Raw genomic sequence first — 19106 nt, 5'->3', positions numbered from 1 at the left:
TACTGCCAGGATTGTTGTAGTGCACCCTAAGGGTACTCCATACAATATTGCCTAACATTTTGTATCAAGCTGCTCTGTGTTCATATGCCTGTATGCCCGTGCCTAGCATCTAAATGTCCCCCATGAGCACTACTGCCCTCTGCAGGGAGTTAGCAGCCACCCTGCAACATGGGTGTGGTGGCTCCAATGTGCCCACTGAATTGACTCTTTGCATTGTTGTGAGTAGCCGCCCTGCAACATGAGGTGTGTCGCCTTTGATGCTGGAAATGCATCAGAGGAACAGGGTCTCTGAATCCTTGTCCTTTATTGCTTTTTTATCATGTGTTCTGTCTTTTTTTTCCCACACAGGAGTTCATGTGGGACTCCTGGTGGTGCGGCTCTTCTGGTGGTGCGGCTCTTCCTGTATTGGGTTTGGTGAACAGACCCTTGGAGTACCCTTAGAGCACACATGGGTGGGAGTACGACCCTGTACTACTAGTGTATGTTTCTGGGCACCTGTGTGTGGCCCACAGAGCAGGGTACGGGCTGGAGGCAACATTGTGCTGAACTGACAGGTTCCCTGAGCGTTCTCCGTTCTGGGATGACCAGGCCCTGTCATTGGAATCAATGGATTCCTGATAGGAAACAAGATTGCCCCTGTGGCCTCTTGCTTCCTAGCGCCGGTTACCTTACTTTTCACTAAGTCCCGGGAAGCCCTGACTCTGTCCCTGCCCCCTGACTGGCTGTTGGGTGGAAGGTCCATATATGGTGTTGTGGCGGAGCCCCGGCCAGACTGGCTGGAGCCTTTCCAATGACTGTCGTGGGTGCCCCTTGGGTTGCGACCTGGGTGTATGGAGTGTGTGACGAATACACATTGTGCTATGTATGTCTAGAACCAATGACTGAGACAGCCCTGCCCAACACTGGTATGAATGCAGTGTGTAGTGCTGAATGGCAGAGTGCTTGTCCGAATCTACATTCTGTGTTGGGAGTGTCTGGATGGAGAAGAATGGCCTGAATGCACTGTGCGCCTGATTGGCTGTCGGACTGCCTGAATGCCCTTCTGAGTGATTGGTTGCCTGAGTGTGACCCAGCAGACTGAATGGGAGATCAACAGTATATCTGGAGGCCTCTCACTGCTAGAAATCGTTCAGAAGCTGAAGTTGAAACTGATGCTAAACTTTGAAGCCCACTGGAAGAACAACTGCTGCTGCTGCTGTTCTTCGCTTATCTGAAAGCTGCTGTGCCTTCAAGGAATGATCCAAGAGAGGACCTGGCTAGGAGACCTCTTCCCGAGCTACGATGGACCATCGTGCACCAGCTGATCTTTGCAAAAGCTCCCTTGTCGACAGACCTACGAAAGGCTGCTGACCGGAGAAGGGGACCGTCCAAGAGAACGAAGAGAAGCCCTGGACAGCCATCCACCGTCGACTATCGCCAACCGGGGCCGCAGTGCTCCCTTTGCCTAAGAACATTTGATCCAAGGACTCCCTTGTTCATCATCGTCCACTGCTTTCGTCCTGCCGGAGAACGTCAAGGCCGTCGACGACTGAGAAGAAACCGTCAGTGGGTTTCCCACCACCCGAAGACCGCAGAGATGCCAGACGACTCAACGCCCTTGCTGGGCCAAAGTTCTTCAGTAACTCTTTGCGGCAACGAACACTTGTCGAGTAACACCGCACGCCTCAGCTTGAACGACGTTTTCGACCAATCGTCAACGAGCACCGCAAGAACCAAAGCTGCTGCTGCAACGAAGGTGTTCACCCGCAACAACTGTTCACCCCCTTTTTCCTAGTGGGATCTCGACGATCCGTGGCTCCTGCTTTAAAGGGAGCCGCTCAAGAAGGATCCGTCGACGACCCGACTGTGAACTCTGCTATTCCAGGTACATTGGGGTAGTAGAACTATGTAGAAGGAAATAAGGCTCTTGTGAACAATATATGGACTGGGCTTGTACGATATCTTTATTTACAGGTTGCCCAGGTGGGGGGGGGGTCCTCATACAGAACTGTGCCTGGTGGTAGAGGCTCAGTATTCTGCCAATTGTTATAACCAACTGCTTTTCCTCCTATGTGTATTGGTGGTTCTCTTCATTACTTGATTTGTGACATTTAAACTAAGTCCAGTTGATGCATTTTAATGAAATCTGATAGTAATTGTGGTATATATTTGCCATTGTAGATTAACTGAGCACAAAGTGAGCTATTGTGATTATGTATATAACCTTGCACCTTAATTATATAAAGATTGTTTTCACGAATACAGTGTGTGGACATTCCTTTGTGGGTACTTTGGGAGTACACAGTACTTAAGAATCAGCCTGCATCACCTCTTGAGAAGCTAGGCCTTGATTGCTCGACCATAGCTACCTTATAGAGATTCTTGGCTGGGATCCTCTGTGCCTCTCCTCTGCCATATAGAGAGCAGGAGTACAGACGCCCCCATCGGGTCTTTACAGCGACTCTAATGTGCCCACTGAATTGACTCTTTGCATCATTGTGAGTAGCCACCATGCTCCATGCAACTTTCCTTTGTAACTACCATGCATGTTTTGTAAGCACCTCTGCAACTAAGTAAGCCCTCTGTAACAGTGCCGCGATGCCCCAGGGCTGTTTGTATGCTTTTATAAATGCAAATAAATAAAATAAAAATAAATATGCTGGAGGACCCCTGGGAAATGTTGGCTGTGGCAAGCAGCAGGCATGACCCTGCACAGGATTGGTTACCATGACGATGCAGGGCAGGAACTGGGGCGCTAAGAAGGCCTCTTTGATGAAGAGCAGCCCCAGCAAAGCACCTAGGTCCCAGTGCCGCAACAAAGATGAATGCTAGTTGCCGCCCGAGCGCTGCTTGAGATTCCAGGTGTGGAGGAATCCCCACTCAATATGGTGCAAGCTCTGCAACTCTTCAGTGCTGGGAGGATGAGGACAGCAGAGCAAAACCTCAGACTAGTTAGTCCTAGTCTAAGGAAGAGCGGCACCTTGCACAGCCCTACTGTCAATGAGCGGAGCTCTGCCATTGCAACGGATGCCTTGTTCGCTGGGTGCTGCAGCAGCAGTCCTACTCTGGCCAGGAGGAAGAACACAAACTAAGTCCGAACAAACTGGACTTAAACAGACCGAGTGTACCAATTTTGGACCAACGTTTTGGTAACATACCCACTTGCAGTTAGGGTTTGGGTCACAGTTGTGACCCCAAAATCTTAGAGAACACTGCCACCAGAACCATTGTAGCCTGCACTGAAAAGTCCATACAATACACACAAAACCAAATAACCATGTGTCACTGCTGTACTCTTCCCTCAGAAGGTAGTACTGCTGCACACAAAGGTGGTTTTTAATGGAGTTCAGAAATTCCCCCCCTCGCCTCCCAACACACCTTGCACTGGTAGCCTTGGGAACTCCTTTTAGTGCACTCAAAACAAGGAGTTGGAAAGGGAGTGTAGTTAAACATACCCACCTCCCAAAAATTCAAAGTTGGTGTCCAACTCATGGTCAATATGTTGAGGATTTCATTGAAGTACATGAAATTTGCAAAAAGGGGGTAGGGTGGCTCTGAACACTCACCCATATGCATTTCTTTTGTGTCCTGCTCTCAGGCTATTTTACTTTATGCTGCGTTTTGTACATGTACCTGATATAATACCTGATATAATATAGAAAAGACACTGGGCACTTCAGGGACTCGTATGCAAGGGGGCAGGAGCTCAAGTGGGAGGAACCAATTGAGTAATGGAGACTTGGGATCGAGTTTTCATTTTGCTGCTTTTGATAACTAGAGCATTGTTCCATGTTTGTTTTGAGTCACTTGGGGATTGAAGGCAGAAAGGACTGGGTGATGCTTGCTGAATAGTTCCTCCCAAGTTATAAAATTAACTAGTTTGTAACACACTCAATTTGCCTCTACTAGTATTCTCTGGATCACCTATTAAATTTGTTTATTTCCTTTTAGATGAGGTGTCTGGAAGCCAGAAGACTGTGTCCCTCAGTGAGCTTCCCAGAGTGATTGAGGGCTTGGTGTCGGGGGAGGACAGCAGTGAGAAGGATAGCGAGGAAGGTGAGGACATTGGACGATTACCGGTTTGTATGCCATGCATTTAATAACCCTGTGCTTGTGTTCCCTCAAGAGTGTTGCGGCAGGAGACCTAACTTCTTAGTGAATTTTTCAGGCGCATTTAAATGACATTTTTAGAAGGGAAGGAATTGCAATGCTGCATAAGGTTGGAGTAACATGCTGTATAACGCCTTTACATCCAACCACAGTGTTTACATGTTCACCTCCAAGGTTTTTGCTTGAACATGACCCTGATTTGTTGTCCTTAACCCTCTGGCCCTCACGGTCTGATGGTTGCTTCCGCCCTTTTTTTTCCCCCCATGTTTTCAGTAAATGTTTTATAGTGTAGGGTTCTCTGCTTTGGTTTCTAGTGTGCACCAGCTCTCAGCATGTTTACTTTGTGACTTAAGGAATTGCTGCAAGGCATGATGCACACAATTGCAAAGCAGTACCTCTAATCTGACCCTGTGCAGGTTAAAGTATATATTGCCAAATGAAGGGTGAGGCCAACACATTATGGTGAGCAGGAAAGACACTAGCTCCCTTCGTCACCTCCTTCATCAACTCATCCTTTAAATTCTGCTCTGTGCCTACCAACCTTAAAGATGCCTGATACTACCCCTCTTAAAGAAAAGCTAACCTAGATCCTAGTGTCCCAACGGATTACTGACCCATAATGACAGTTCAGTTTCTCCTTAAAATCTTAGATAAAGCTGCCTATCTACTGATTCAATCCTACATGGAGATTAATAACTTAATGGGTAACAGATAATCTGGATTCAGACCGAGACATGGATCCGAGACTGCACTCCTTGATCTCAAGAACCAACTAGATGAGCGTAAAGATAGGAGACACCTCCATTCTTCTACTCCTAGATCTGTCAGCCGCTTTTGATTTGGTGATCATAAAGTACTATGCAACCATCTCAAATCGGCTGCCAACTTCTCCACAAAGGCCACTGCGTGGATAAATTCCTTCCTGGACAATAGAACCATATGTTTTTTCGCCCATTCAGCTGCGGACCCAGTACCGATCACCTGCGGCGTTCCCCAGGGGGCCTGTGTCTCCCCTACTTTGTATAACATTTTTACAAAGCCACTATTTGATATCCTGGACAAACTGGGTGTCTTATACACTAATTATGCCGACAACACCCAGATCCTCATCCCAATCCAAGGAGACTATGACAAAGATACTAACCTAAACAAAATTTATCAAATCATACAAACCTGGATGGCCACCCACGGTCTGTGTCTTAACGACAAAAAAACAAGCTTTTAAACATTAGGTCCACCAGCGAACTAAACAAACTCTCCCACATGTACAAATCCATCACCATTAATGGTATTAAAATCAATGTAAGCCAAGGAAGTTAAAACCTTACAGTTTTACTCACTCAGTTCTTAACCTAAACAAGCAAGTTAATGCCACAGCATCAGCAAGAAGTTACACTTGCAAACTAATCCATGCATGTAAACCATTTCTGTCCACTGACAGCTGCACCACTATTGCATGTGCATTAATCCTATCAAAACTAGACTACTGTAATGCACTCTACCTAGGCACTAGTAAACACAACACTAATAATCTCCAAACCTTGCAAAACAACACCCTCAGAACAGCATTAGGCATTCCCAAAGAACAGCACGTATCTGACCAAAGAAGATCCGCCAATTGGTTGGCCATCAACGACAGAATCAAACTTAAAGCTCTGAACATTACACACAACTGCCTCAATAACAAAGCACCCGCTTACCTCATAGAGAAATTCACTAAGCATACATCTGAACGTCCCATTAGAAAGGCTCAAGCCAACAGTGTCAGAATCCATAACTTCAATCTGAAAAGAACTGGGGGCTCAAGCTTCCCAGTACTGGCAGCTCAAATATGGAACTCTATCCCGAAATACCTAAGAGCCACACCCTCCCTCCACTCCTTCAAAACCAATTCTAAACTCTGGCTACACACCAACTGCTGACGCATAAACCCTGACCGGTCACTTTCTACCCACCAAGACACTGTGTTGAGCTTAAAACACCTATGTTAATTCTCTTCCCTATATACCTCTGCTAATCCCTTATGTTGCTGAGAACTGTAAATGTAAAACATATATATGTAACCGTAACATTACCTGTGATGCACATGTAGATACCAATGCTTACTTTCCTCTATGCATACTACTGGTATTGCTGCCTTAAGCTGCTAATGTATATATAAACATAACCCTAGATGCAACCGTTACCTTGACTGTAAATGTAATGATATCTATTTAACTGTAACCTAAGACTTCATAAGCGCCCAGTTGCCTAACGGTCAGGTGCGCTCGACAAGTAAATAAACAATACAATACTATAGTCTGGCCAAACCCAATCCAGGTGTGTAGCAGTGCAGGAAGGCTTAGATTTAGGAGAGGGGAGGCGAGTGGTTTAGTGCTAAGGGTCCACGCAGACTAATGCCTATAATTCCATTTAGACGGGTGCACAAATCTACAATTAGGCCTTTAAATTGCACACTCAGAATTGAAACCTCTGGTCCAATATTGTCACACAATTAATATAAAAAGTTTATATACATTCAGCCTTAGGCGAAAAAAGCATTTTCTCGATCGATGGTGGTCACGGCCAGTTTTAAATCTTGATTAATTTGGTTTGCTCTCACGGCACACGAGTGGGTTACCCTGGCATCCGCACCCCTTGAATCGAGGTTTTCTGAGTGGCAGAGTGCATTTTGGGGCTTTATGCTGTGTTTTAAGGCCTGTAAATGCGTTCTTCAAATATAACTGCGCCTTTATTAGCATCTGCTGGCTCTTTCCTTGTGCCTGCAGTCTGGTCCCTTGTGATTAGGTACAGACTACCATTTTCCCCAATCCGGGTCACCGGGAGGCGGGAGCCGGCATCAGCAACTAAGGACCACATTGACGGCCCCTGTCTGCTCCCAGAACTCTGCCTGGGTTTCTCTTTCACCGCTGGACTTCAGCTCCATGATGCTGCTACCTTACACTGCAATGGCATCTGGGCTAGCATGCCATTCACACCCCTCTTGGGTTAGTTCCTTCCCTCTGGACACTCCTATCCCCTCTTGGCTTCTCTTACCTCTCTGCTTGTCTCCCATGGTTACATTCCTAATTGCATTGTTTTACACCCACTGCTAGTATCCGTACCTGACTGAAATTTCAAACCTAGCTGTGTCTTTGCATTTTGGTTAAAAGGCAAACCTAGCCGTGTCTTTTCATTTTGGGTAGAAGTCAAATCTAGCTGTGTTTTTGCAAACTAGCTTTGCCCTTTGTACTGCATGCTTTTCTTTAACCGCTGGCCCAGTGACTTTCAGGGTTGTACTTGCTCTACTCCCACCTGCTGTCCCGCTCCCCCATCCTGCTTCTCACCCCCCCCTCTCTCTCTCGCTACCACACCTATGGTGCTCTCCGTTTCTCCTATCTTTGTAAGAAGTTATTCAAAAAGAATATCTTGGCCTCCAACCCTGGTCTCCCTATCGGAGACACCTATTCCAGCGCTTCCTCCAGACAGACCCTCACCAACATGCTCTGTCGTTCCTTAACCAGATCTATGTACTCTTCATGTGATCTTGGTGCTCTGTCCTTACTCTTAAGTCCTGTCCCCTTTCCTCCATACTGCATGGGCGTCCCATCCAAGGGACAAGAGACGGAACCTTTTTCACCAGAAAAAAAACTTCTTCCCTTAGAGGCGTGCGGGGGTGTGGTCCTGGGAGCATGTGCAGCCCTGACCCCGCCCTCAGACGCCACACCTCAGTCCCCTTTTCCGCATCGACGGAACAGGCCGAATTCACCAGCGCTCCTGGGTTTGGCTTTGGCCATGTAATTCCACACGCTGATACTTCTTTTTGTCTTTTTTTCATTCGGGTACTCGATCGTCGCGCTCCTCCCCGGCGCATGTCGACTTCAACAGGGTTCAGCAAGTGTCCGTCCGAGGGACTTTTCCCGACTTCAGACCCTCATGCCCTCTGCCTTCGTTGCCTTGGCACCCACCACAGCTGGCAAGCGTGTACCAAGGACTCGCCCGCGCGGAGGAACCTCTCAGGTTCTCATACAAGCACGAGTACCGAGGCTACTGCAGCTACCGGCCAGAAGGCCGAGGGGTCAGTGGATCCTCCCGGTGACAGTGCTGAGGGACCGGAAGGTTCTTTTACCGGGTCTTCAACCGCAGGGCCACGCCCTATTACCAGCAACATATCCAAGGGGGAGCCTATACGCAATACTACTGGCAGATCCTCCGAGGGCGAAATGCCTAACAGGTCTCGGCCTGAGGAGCAGGGTAGGCCTCATGATCCACACTCGGAGTCCTGGAACAGGCTGGGCCCAGTGAGCCGAGCAACACGACGCAGGCATGTGGAAGGCAGCTCGACAAGATGGCCCCCATGCCAGACATTACTGACACCCATCCGATACTGCACCAAGGAAGGGAGCAGGTGGAGGAATGAGTGCCAAGGTGGTACTGGTGTCAACCAGGTACGTGGGCTACAGCCAATCCTTCATATACACAGGGAAGGTTCCTGCTGCGTCCTTATGGACAGGGTATGCAACGGCTCCAGCAGCTGCCCACGCCCCCGTCAATATCACCTACCACCCCCAGCCTGTGAAGACGTTTTTTTTTTAAAGGTGTCTCTGGCTCATGAAATCTCCTCAGATGGGGGTCATCCTCAGGGATGCCATCAGGGACGTGCTCCTGCCAATGGCTTTGGCGCCGCTGGCCCCATTACAAGCGCCACTGGCCCCATTACAGGCCCCGCTGGCGCCAGTGCAGCCTCTGCTGCCCGTTCCGGCCCCCCATCTGATAGTGCAGGCGGTTCCGTACCAGCCTCTGCTGCAGCCTCCGGCTCCAGTCTCCACACTGCCATCGGCTCCCAGCACCCCTCCACCGGTGCCGGACCAACCAGACCCCCAGGTGGACACAAGACAAGAAAGAGGGCCCCAACACACTGTTGTCAGCCAAGCCTTCCAGCGCTGGCAGGGTACTTGGGCCTTCCTCAACCCAAGGTTGAGCAACCAGCAGAGGGGGTCCTTGCCGAATTCCTCACGCTACGTCCCGCAGCTGGAACGGGGATCCAGATGCAGAAGGACTTTGTCGCCTTGTCCAAAAAGGGCTGGCTCAAGCCCCACTCGGTCCAGCTGGTCAATCGACGCCAAGTACAGGCAGATGGAGGGAGGGATACACTGCTATTGGCCCAACCTCAGCTGCACTCCTCTGTGATTGCTGCAGCATCACTCTACTCCAAGCCTCAGTCGTCCTCGGCTTCCTTGTCTGCGGCACTCCTCGGCAAGGAGGAGATCTTGGAGGCATATGGGAAGAAGCTGTATTCCAATGTGTCCTTGCATCTTCTTGAAGCCAACGCGGATGCCATGCTGGCAGCCGTTAGCCAGAGGCTTTGGCGGGAAATTGCGGATTTCCTCCAAGAGCTTCCGACGCAGAGCCAATCACAATTCAAGGCGGGACTGGCAGAGGCCAAGATGGTGGCACAAGACATCATTGAGTCCACATGGCCCACATTGACACCTCTGGCCGTGCCATCTCCATTGCCACGGACATGAGAACAGCCTGGCTCTGTGCTACTAAATTCAACCCAGATGTCTAGGAACGCATCTTAGACCTGCCGTTCGAGGGGGGTGACCTCTTTCACTCCACCACGGACAAGGAGCTGGATAAAAAGAAAAACAGCGAACAAACGCCCAAGTCTTTATCCATCCTTACTAAAACCACGCCTAAAACATACACCCAGTCACTCTGTGGTTTCCAAGAGCGGAAGTCCAGGTTTCCGGACCGTTCGCCGACCCAACATCGGTGCAAGCAACAAAAAAGGGGTTGGGGGGGGGGGGGATAAGGGCTTTTTCCAGTCCCCCCTCCTCCGCATCAGTCTCAGAGGGGAAAGAAGGCATGGCACGCCCCTCCAGGTCCACGTGTCTCCAGTGGGGGGGCAGGCTTGCTCGCCATACACTACTTCTGGTGCCAGAACTTCGCGGACCTCTGAATCCTCTCCTTAGTATCGACGGAGTACCACCTACCCATTCAAACCTCTCCTCTCTCTTCTCCTCCACTCCCAAAGACAGCAACTCTTTTGGTGGCGATCCGGTCGCTCGTCAAGAACTAGGCAGTGGAGGAAGTCCCCACCTCCAAGTGAGGGTTGGGCTTCTACTCGGGGATTTCCGCCATTCAGAAAAAGAACCAGGCGGGCCTGAGAGTTGTGCTGAACCTTTCCACCCTCAACCTCTCCCTACTTCTACAATAATTCAAGATGGTTATGCCAGCTTTAATAGCGTAGACATTGTGCAAGGGAGACTGAATGTGCTCCCTGGATCTGTAGAAGCATACTTGCACGTCCCGATTCGGCAGCCTCATCGTTCTCTACGATTCCGGATCATGGGCTACCATTTCCAATACAAGGTGCTTCCCTTCGGCCTCAATTCAGCCCCCAGGGTCTTTACCAGACTGAATAGTGGCGGCCCTCCTCAGGGCCATCCCATCTACCTGTTTCTTGACGATTGGCTGTCGGGGCTTCATCTCCGGAAGTGGTGCACCACACTTCCCACGCTATTATGAACACACTACACGATCTGGGCTTTTCGCTCAATCTCAAGAAGTTGCAGCTCCAGCCTACGCAGAGACTGACCTTCTTGGGGCTCATCTGGGACACGTGCTTAGAGTTTTTCCTTCGGGGACAAGATCACAGCCATCAAGAGGGCCACAGCGCACTTCCTCAGTAGAGACGCAACGTCTGTCTCGTATCAACACCTACTGGGTCTCAGGCCAGTGGTCCTAGTGGCTGTTCCCCACACAAGACTCAGGATGAGGAGGATACACTGCACTTCGCAGCATTATGGAACCAGGAGCTGGGCTCTCAGGCGGAGATGATCAACGTTCCTCCTTCTCTTCACCGGACCTCACATGGTGGTCCAGGGACTGCAACCTGCAGACGGGCAAGCCCTTCTGGCAACCTACCCCACAGGTCACCATCACTATGGACTCTTCTCTCGAGGGATTGGGGCGGCACCCTGGACAACCACTGCGTCCACGGCACCTGGACCTGGCAGGAGCAGGAGTTCCACATCAATTGGCTGGAGCTGAAGGCCATCTGGCTAGCGCTCAGAGCCTTCCTTCCGGTCATCAGGGGCAAGGTCGTCCTCATTCAGACAGACAACTCGACCAGCATGTTCTATGTCAACAGACGGAGAGGTACAAGATCCTCTCCACTAGGCAGACTGGCTGTCAGCATGTGGGAATGGGCCCTGGAGAACAAGATCTACCTCACGGCCGTCCACCTCCCTGGGGGAATCCAACCTGGAGGCGGACAGGCTCGGCAAACTGGGAAGGGACAACTACGAGTAGCAACTGAATGATCTTGTGCTGCACGAGATCTTTAGCAGATGGGGACACCCCAGGTGGACCTCTTTGCCTCCTGGAACAACAAAAAGTACCAACATTTTGCCTCCTGGCAGGGACAGGGCCCCGGCTCCCTGGGCGATGCATTTCAGATCCAGTGGAATGGTATGACGGCATATGCCTTCTGCCCACACCGCTGTTAGTGATCTGCAAGATCAAGGAGTCTCGCCACCTCCGTGTCATTTTAATAGCTCCATGGTGGCCAGCCAGGCCATGGTTCTCGGAGCTTCTCAGCCTCTCGGAGAGACCGTCCATTCACCTTCCGGCGGGCCCAGCACATCTGCTGGCACAGCAGGGGGCAGGGTCATCCACCCCGCGCCACAGAAACTAGCCCTCACAACGTGGTTCCTGAGCAGGTCACGCTAGGGCACTTCAGCCTTTCCCAGGCTAATCTAGAGATCATACAGGGTGCAAGGAGCAAGGCTACCAGGGCCCAGTATAAGAGCAAATGGACCAGGTTCTGTCACAGGGCAGACTGTAAGAATAGCAACCCCCTTGCATGCAAGTTGGACGACGTGCTCTCCTTCTCGGCACACCTAGCACACACTGGTGCGCAGGTAGACACTTGCTGCACTTACTTGGAAGCCATTGGGGCCTACAGAAACTCAGGAAGAGATGTTCTCCTCTTCCAACCCAATTGTCAAGAAGCACTTGATGGGACTCACCAGACTCTACCCACCCATCAAGAGGCCACACCTGGTGTGGGACCTCAACATAGTTTTGGGTGCCCTGGCGCACAAACAATTTGAGCCGATGGCATCCGCGGACATCAGGCTGGTCACCATCAAGACGGCCTTGCAAGTCGGCCTCACCTCGGTTTGCAGAGTCCGGGAAATCCAGGCACTGATCGCCTCAGAGCCCTATACTACCTTTCACAAGGATAAAGTAGTCCTGCTGGAACACACCCGGCATTCCTACCTAAGGTGCCTTCCGCTTTTCATCTGAATGACGAAATAGTGCTGCCTACTTTCTTTTCTGTACCTAAGGATGAGGCACAGAGAGTTCTGCACTGCCTCGATGTCAGGTGTGCCCTGAAATATTACTTGGACAGGACCAAGGGCTTCCGTAAGTCTGACGCACTGTTTCTCACCTTCGGCGTATCAAGACCGAGGTATCGGGCCTCCAAAGCCTCCATATCCCGTTGGATGGTCTCGGCCATCAAGGAAGCATATGAGGGACAGCATAATCCGCTTCTGGCCAACATGCATGCCCACGCGGTCAGAGCCAAGGCAACTGCCATCGCATTCCAGTGCCATGTCCCCTGGCAAGTCATCAGCAGGGTGGCTACAGGGGCCACGCCTTTGGCTTTCTGCAAGCACTACTGTTTGGACGCTGGCTGTAGGTCAGAGGCGGCCTTCGGACAAGTAGTTCTTAGAAATCTCTTTGCTTAAGGAGGGTCTCCTCTCCACCCTGGAGCTACACTCAGTTGTAATTGCCCATACAGTATGGAGGAAAGGAGACGTTGGTCACTACTGTGAGTAACTTATTTCTCCTCGTCTCCCATTAATGGTGGCACTCACTGGGAAGCCCTCATGGCTCCCATCGTCTTCTCTAAGGTCATCATTTAATGTCTAGCTAAATGGCACCATCCAATCTCCTCCTCTTTGATAGCGCTTCCCTCGCCTCATCAATTTTCTTTCATCTATTGTCCCCTCTGCCCCCTCCACCCCCCCCCCCCCTCCCTTGGCTACCTTGCCTTTTTCTTCCCTCCTCTTCTGCCCCATCTCAGGCTCCTTCTCCACCTCCACTGGGCATACCTCTGATTTGTACACCACCCGGAAGGCCTTTAAGGCTTGCAACCTTCATCTTGCCGCACAACTCTCGCTCTGCTGTCACACTCCTGACATCTGCCACTTCCTGGAAGAACTTGACCTCTAAGTCCTCGGTCTCACAGAGACATGGTTCATGGCCAGCTCTGTCACGAGCTTTGACACTCTCCTTCCTGACTGCTACAAGATCCTCTCTGCCCCAGATCCACCCGGCCTGGAGGGGGTGTAGCCCTGATCTTCCCTGAGTGGATTCCTGCCTCTATCATTCCCACACAAACTTAAACCTCTTTCGAATGCCTTGTCTGAAGGCTTGCTTTCCCTTGCTCTCCTGGCCACTCTTACTGTGGCTACTATCTACAGGCCTCCTGGTCAGATCCCCTCATTTCTCTGAGTGGGCAGACCGCTCCTCCTCCCTCCTGGCCTCAACCACTCAACTCCTCCTTCTTGGTTACCTCAATATCCATCTAGACTCTCCCTGTTCCTCCTCTGCGATTCCCTCTCCCTTTCTATCCTCCCCTCTGGCCTGACTCACTCTGCAGGGCACACACGTCTGACCTCCCTCTCTCCATCCCTCTGACCACTCCTCTTTCCTGGAGTGATCACTCCCTCCTCTAATCGCTACCTCTCTTCCCCCCTGACCCCTACCCCAGCCAAGATCACCCCAACACTGCCACCTACCTGCTCGGACATCCGACCATGAAGCATGTCAGTGAGGCTTTCAACGCCACCTTTGACCCCCCTGGCCCCCTCCTCCTGGCTGTCTCGCATCCTGACACAGCCGTTTCTAAGCTCTACTCCTCTATCTCTGATGCTCTTGATGTTATTTCCCCTGTCATGAGGATCCGTCTGAAGACCAATGCCAAGTGTTATTCTTGGTACTACACTGACCTAGCTACCCTAAGTGCAGGGTGGCTGAGAGTAAATGGAGGGCCTCTGACAAACTGGCCTGCCACCTGCTCTAAAGGCAATACCGACTCTGTCCATACTAAGAGAGCCCACATCTAAGCCCATGTCTCTGCGGCATCTTACAACTTGGCCGAATTCCTCTAAATCTGCAAGGTGCTGACCAACCCTGCTGCAGTCTCTACTCCTCCTCTCGCCTCCCACACCCTTCTGTGAAGATCTGTTCTCCAACCTTGACTCTAATACCTCATCCTACTCGAGCTCTCTTCTGCCTTCAAGGTCCAACTTGGGTTCTTCCTTTCCTCCATCTCCCTTTCTACCTGCGGTGTTCCCCGGGGGGGGGGGGGGTCTAACCTCTCACCCTGGCGGCTTTTCAACCAATACTTGACAATTCTCGCCCATCGAATTGCCGTTTTCTGCTCCAATTATCAGTGCTATGCTGATGACACAACTCATTTTCAGGCTTCCCTCGGCTACCTCTTCTTCTCTCATCCCTGATTGCCTGTCTGCTATTCAGGAATGGTGTGCTGCCAACGAACTGCCAGAATGCCAGCAAGACTGAGATCCTCATCGGCACACCTTCACCCTCCTTTCCTGTTACTCTGTCTGGCCTCTCTTGGCCCTTCGCCTATCCCCACCTGCGAGGCTAAGAACCTTGGGGTCATCTTCGATTCCACGGTTTTCTTTTCTGCCCACATCTGTCTCTAAAAAGTCAAACTTCCTACTGCACCTCCTCGGAGGTATTCTGCCTTTCCCCTCCACCCCCGCCCCCCAGAAGCTCACTGTCTCTCGAGCCCTGGTTCTCTCTAGGTTGGATTATTGCAACAGCCTCTTTCTAAATCTACCTGCTTCTACTGTCTGCCCTTGGCAACTCATCCAGAACAGGACTGCAAGATTTGTCCTTGGCCTCAAGGCCTGCAATTGTATCTCTCCAGCCCTGAAATCTCTTCATTGGCTCCCAGTGGCTGCAAGGATTAAATTCAAGACCCTCTGCATTATCCACAAGGCTTTGTGGGGCATGGGTCCAAGTTCCTCCATAAATACCTTCCCTCCCGAGCTTTTCGCTCCTTCACCTCCAACCCCCTCAGGGTCAGTCGTTTCTCAAAGAAACGAGCTGGGGGTAGATCTGTCTTCGGCTGGTGCCTCCCTCTGCAACAGCCTCCCTGCCACTCTGAAACAAATAATATATCAATTTGATCCAATAACCAGTGTAAATCCGGTAAGTACTTGGATGCATACATTTCAGTAAAAACACTTTAGAGCAACCATACAACAATCCCTAGCACGTACCTTTTTTTAACTGGGTCACAACCACTGGCATTGTCCAAGCACCATACCATCTAAGTAAGTAAAGTTCAGGTAGGTAGCTAGCTCAATCCTATTACACTAGGATAGGCTGAGAGTATCCCTTGACCAGATCACCACCTATCCAAGTCAGAGAACAGAGCTGGGTATATGACTTCACACCCTTGTAACCATGGAGGACAGAAGCAAAAATGTACGTTAACGACAGCCTCTCCTTACTGGATTTCTCCAGATGACATTGCTGTGGATCTGGTATCCATTGTGGGACACAGCCTTCTGTGCTTGGTCTGCCACATGGATCGCAAGTGCAGAGGCCACTTTCAGACACTGGTTTTAGTTTGGGTCAGTCTCTCCAGGACAGGTGACCTGAGGACACCTCCAGGGGGTGTAGGAGACTGATTGCAACGGGGGTCGGCAGCAACGGGTGATCTTCAATGGTCGAACAAAGGAGCCAGCCCTGCATGGCTGATGCAAGAAAGTTAAAAATGCAGGAGCTGCATCTTGTAGTTAAACCTGAAGATCTTACAAGTTTCAAGGATGCACTTGTGACGCCTCCAGCAAGGTTGACTTGGAGAGAGCTTATCAGCCCACTAGTTGGTCCAGGGGCATTCCGGAAAGCTCTGAAGGCATTAGATCCTTAAGCAAAGATTGAGATTAGTTGTTCCCACCTGTCTGGGGGTCGAAGTACCTATGAGGTTTTTGAGTTAAGGCAGAGGAGCAGGGCTTCTTGGGGATTTCACTAGAGTTGATGCTGTACTTCTTCATAAGCGTCTTTGCTCCAGCTATGATCTATGGAATGGCTTAACTCAAGCCTTTCTTGGCTCCGCTCTCCTCCTCTTTCCTTCAGATTTCAAGCACTCCATTATCCTTCCTTTTCTGAAAAAACTCACTTAATCCTGCTCTTTTCTCAAATCTTTGGCCCATCTCACTTGTTACTTTCTTCTCTCAACCCTAGAAATATGCAGATTGCTCAAGTCTCTGCTTACCTAGATCAACACTCTCCTTCCCCTGCGCAATTCAGACTTTTGTCCTATGCACTTTTAAACTACTTATCGGCACGCCATGCAAAATGCTCCACTTACCCTACTCTTTCAGCCGCATTTGACACACTCGATCACCCTGCCTTTGTTTTTTTTTAAAATTTTTTATTTTGAAAACAAATAAACAATACAAGCCAAACTTGCAGCATTATTTACAACAGACTCGTGAACATCAATTAACGCACGTTACTGCTCCCCAAATCCCCCCTCCCTCAAGAGCTTATTTGCGTTTCTCGTTATGTATCCGCTGCGTGTGGCTGGGTATCGCTTCCTTCCGAAGCTGCAGAATCCACTACTGCGCCAAACAGTCCTGTTATAATTCTCCAAGCCATCAGGTTACCCACTTCTTCTTCCCCGCACTTGCTACATGCCTCCTGCCACACCACCGTTTCAGCCTCTGCCCATTTTTGCAAGTCCCGCCACCATACCTCAACCCGTGGCTTGTGGCTCTGCTTCCAGCCCATGGCAATCCTTCTTTTAGCAAGCACATATGCCAGGTCCCTCAGTTTCCCAAGATGTTTAGTATTCCGTGGTCTGGGAAACCCTCCCAACAGGCAGGCACAGGCCGTATCTATGTTGAGCGTGACCTGTTTATCCGCTAGCTTCCGTGCCACTTCCCCCCAAAAGGCTTCAATCACTGGGCAAGACCAGAACATGTGTGTCATATTAGCATCTTCCTCATCGCATTTTGGGCATGCTTGTCTTCCTGCGTTTACAAACTTGGATATTCTCTTCGGGGGTCATATAGGCTCTATGCATTATGTATAACTGTATCTGCTGCAATCTGGCGTTTCTGGACACCTTCTTGTGGTATCCTATAGCACGTTCCCACATTCCATCGGTCATCAGTGCCCCCACCTCCGCTTCCCAGTCCAGCCTCAAATTAGTCAAATCCTTCCCCACCCGGGTCATCACCATCTCATACAGTCTAGAGATCACGTGCCCTCCTTCTGATATGTCATATATTGTTCCCATTAGGACGTCTGGCTCCTCTGCCAGTACAGTCTCTGGCCAGGTTTTACGAATAGTCTGCACTAGTCTAAGATACGTGACATATTGGCCTCTATGCAAACCTGTCTCTTCTCCCAGTTCTTCGAAATCTTTGATAATCCCTTCTTGCCATACATCTCCCAATGTGACCAGCCCAACCGATTCCCAATAGGTCCTAATTATCATTCTGAGTTGGTTGTCTCCCCCAGCTAAGGCGACTAGCGGCACCTGTGGGGAACACTGGCACGGGTTCTCCATCAGTTGGCATACTCTGTGCCACATCTTCCACCCAAGCAACAGCATACCCGGGCGTTCTTTCATTTCGAGTCTAGGCACCCAGATAATCTCATTTAGGTAAAACGGGGTGCAGTCCTGCCCAAACAGCCTAGATTCAGGAGTTACTTCATCAGAGAGCCATTTGGTTACATATTGCAACTGACTAGCTACATAATAGGCCTCAAAATTCGGCAGCTTAATGCCCCCTCTATCATGGAGGTTCTGTAGCTTCCATAGCGCCACTCTATTGCGAGTGCCATGCCATAGGAAGTCCCTGCACATGCTGTTCAGTTTGACAAAAAACTTTTTGGGTTTCAAGTATAGTATATTACTAAAGAAATGTAACAGCCTGGGCAGGACCACCATTTTGAGCATCGCCCCGTCCCATCATCGACGGCGGCAAAACTTCATATTTGTTTGGATTTTTTTCACAGCCACCTCGGTGTTATGCAAGTGTTCCCCCTCCACCGTATGATGCACATCTATTCCGAGGTAGCGGAAGGAATCAGCCGCCCAAGGTACGGACAACACTGGCAACTGGACCTGAGGGGCTCCTATGTAGCTCCCCAATGGGAACATGCTCGATTTTTGGGGGTTTACCGCTATGCCGGACAGTTCTGCATACTTTTCCATAACCTCTAGAATATACTGAAGATTTTCTTCCGGATATTTCAAATATAGTAGTAAATCGTCAGCATACAAGGATATTAGGTGTTTCTCTCCCCCTACCTCAATACCGACCATGTCATATTGTTGTCTGAGGTACACTGCCAGGGGCTCCAGGGCTAGAATGTATAACATCGGGGACCAGGGGCACCCTTGTCTGGTGCCTTTACTGAGTTGCCACCTCTCAGATATCACCGATCCTGTGCGTACTCTGGCCAATGGTTCACTGTATAGTAATTTTGCCCACCTAACATAACCCGGCCCCATCCCGTATTCTTCCAGGGCCGCCAGCAACCATGGCCACCTCACTGAGTCAAAAGCTTTGACTGCATCTAGGGACACCACCGCCATTTCCCCCTCGCTCCTGTTTCCCTCTTGAATCACCCGGTGGAGTCGCCTGTGGTTGTGGGTTATATTTCTGTTGGGGACATAACCTGTCTGGTCCGGGTGTATCAGTTTGCTAATAATCCTCCGCAGCCTATTGGCCAGGACCGCCGTCAAGATCTTGCTATCCTGGTTCAACATTGACAATGGCCTATAGGAGCCGCAGCTATGCCCTGGCTTGTTGGGTTTAGGGAGCGGCACAATTAATGCTTATCTGAGCGATTCCGGTAGCCGACCCATCTCAAGACTCATTGAGCATCACTAGCATAGGGGGGGGAGCACTTCCACTTTATATGTTTTGTAAAACTCGCCAGGGAATCCGTCCGCACCC

At 50.2% G+C, this 19106-nt stretch overlaps 1 protein-coding gene across 2 annotated transcripts in view; it reads left to right on the top strand.

The window, feature by feature from the left end:
• TSC1 (TSC complex subunit 1) overlaps positions 1 to 19106 on the top strand; it is a 684759-nt gene that overhangs the window by 474369 nt on the left and 191284 nt on the right. For both annotated transcript variants that reach the window (XM_069609318.1, XM_069609319.1), the window contains exon 13: positions 3931 to 4035. In XM_069609318.1, the coding sequence (XP_069465419.1) occupies positions 3931 to 4035 (105 nt within the window). The remainder of the gene's footprint in view (positions 1 to 3930; positions 4036 to 19106) is intronic.

The sequence above is a fragment of the Ambystoma mexicanum genome, chromosome 8, assembly GCF_040938575.1.
Source record: "Ambystoma mexicanum isolate Mex_15411 chromosome 8, UKY_AmexF1_1, whole genome shotgun sequence".
NCBI classification, from domain to species: Eukaryota; Metazoa; Chordata; class Amphibia; order Caudata; family Ambystomatidae; genus Ambystoma; species Ambystoma mexicanum.
The sequence above is the reverse complement of the archived record's forward strand: the minus strand, read 5'-3'. Positions and strand labels throughout refer to the sequence as shown.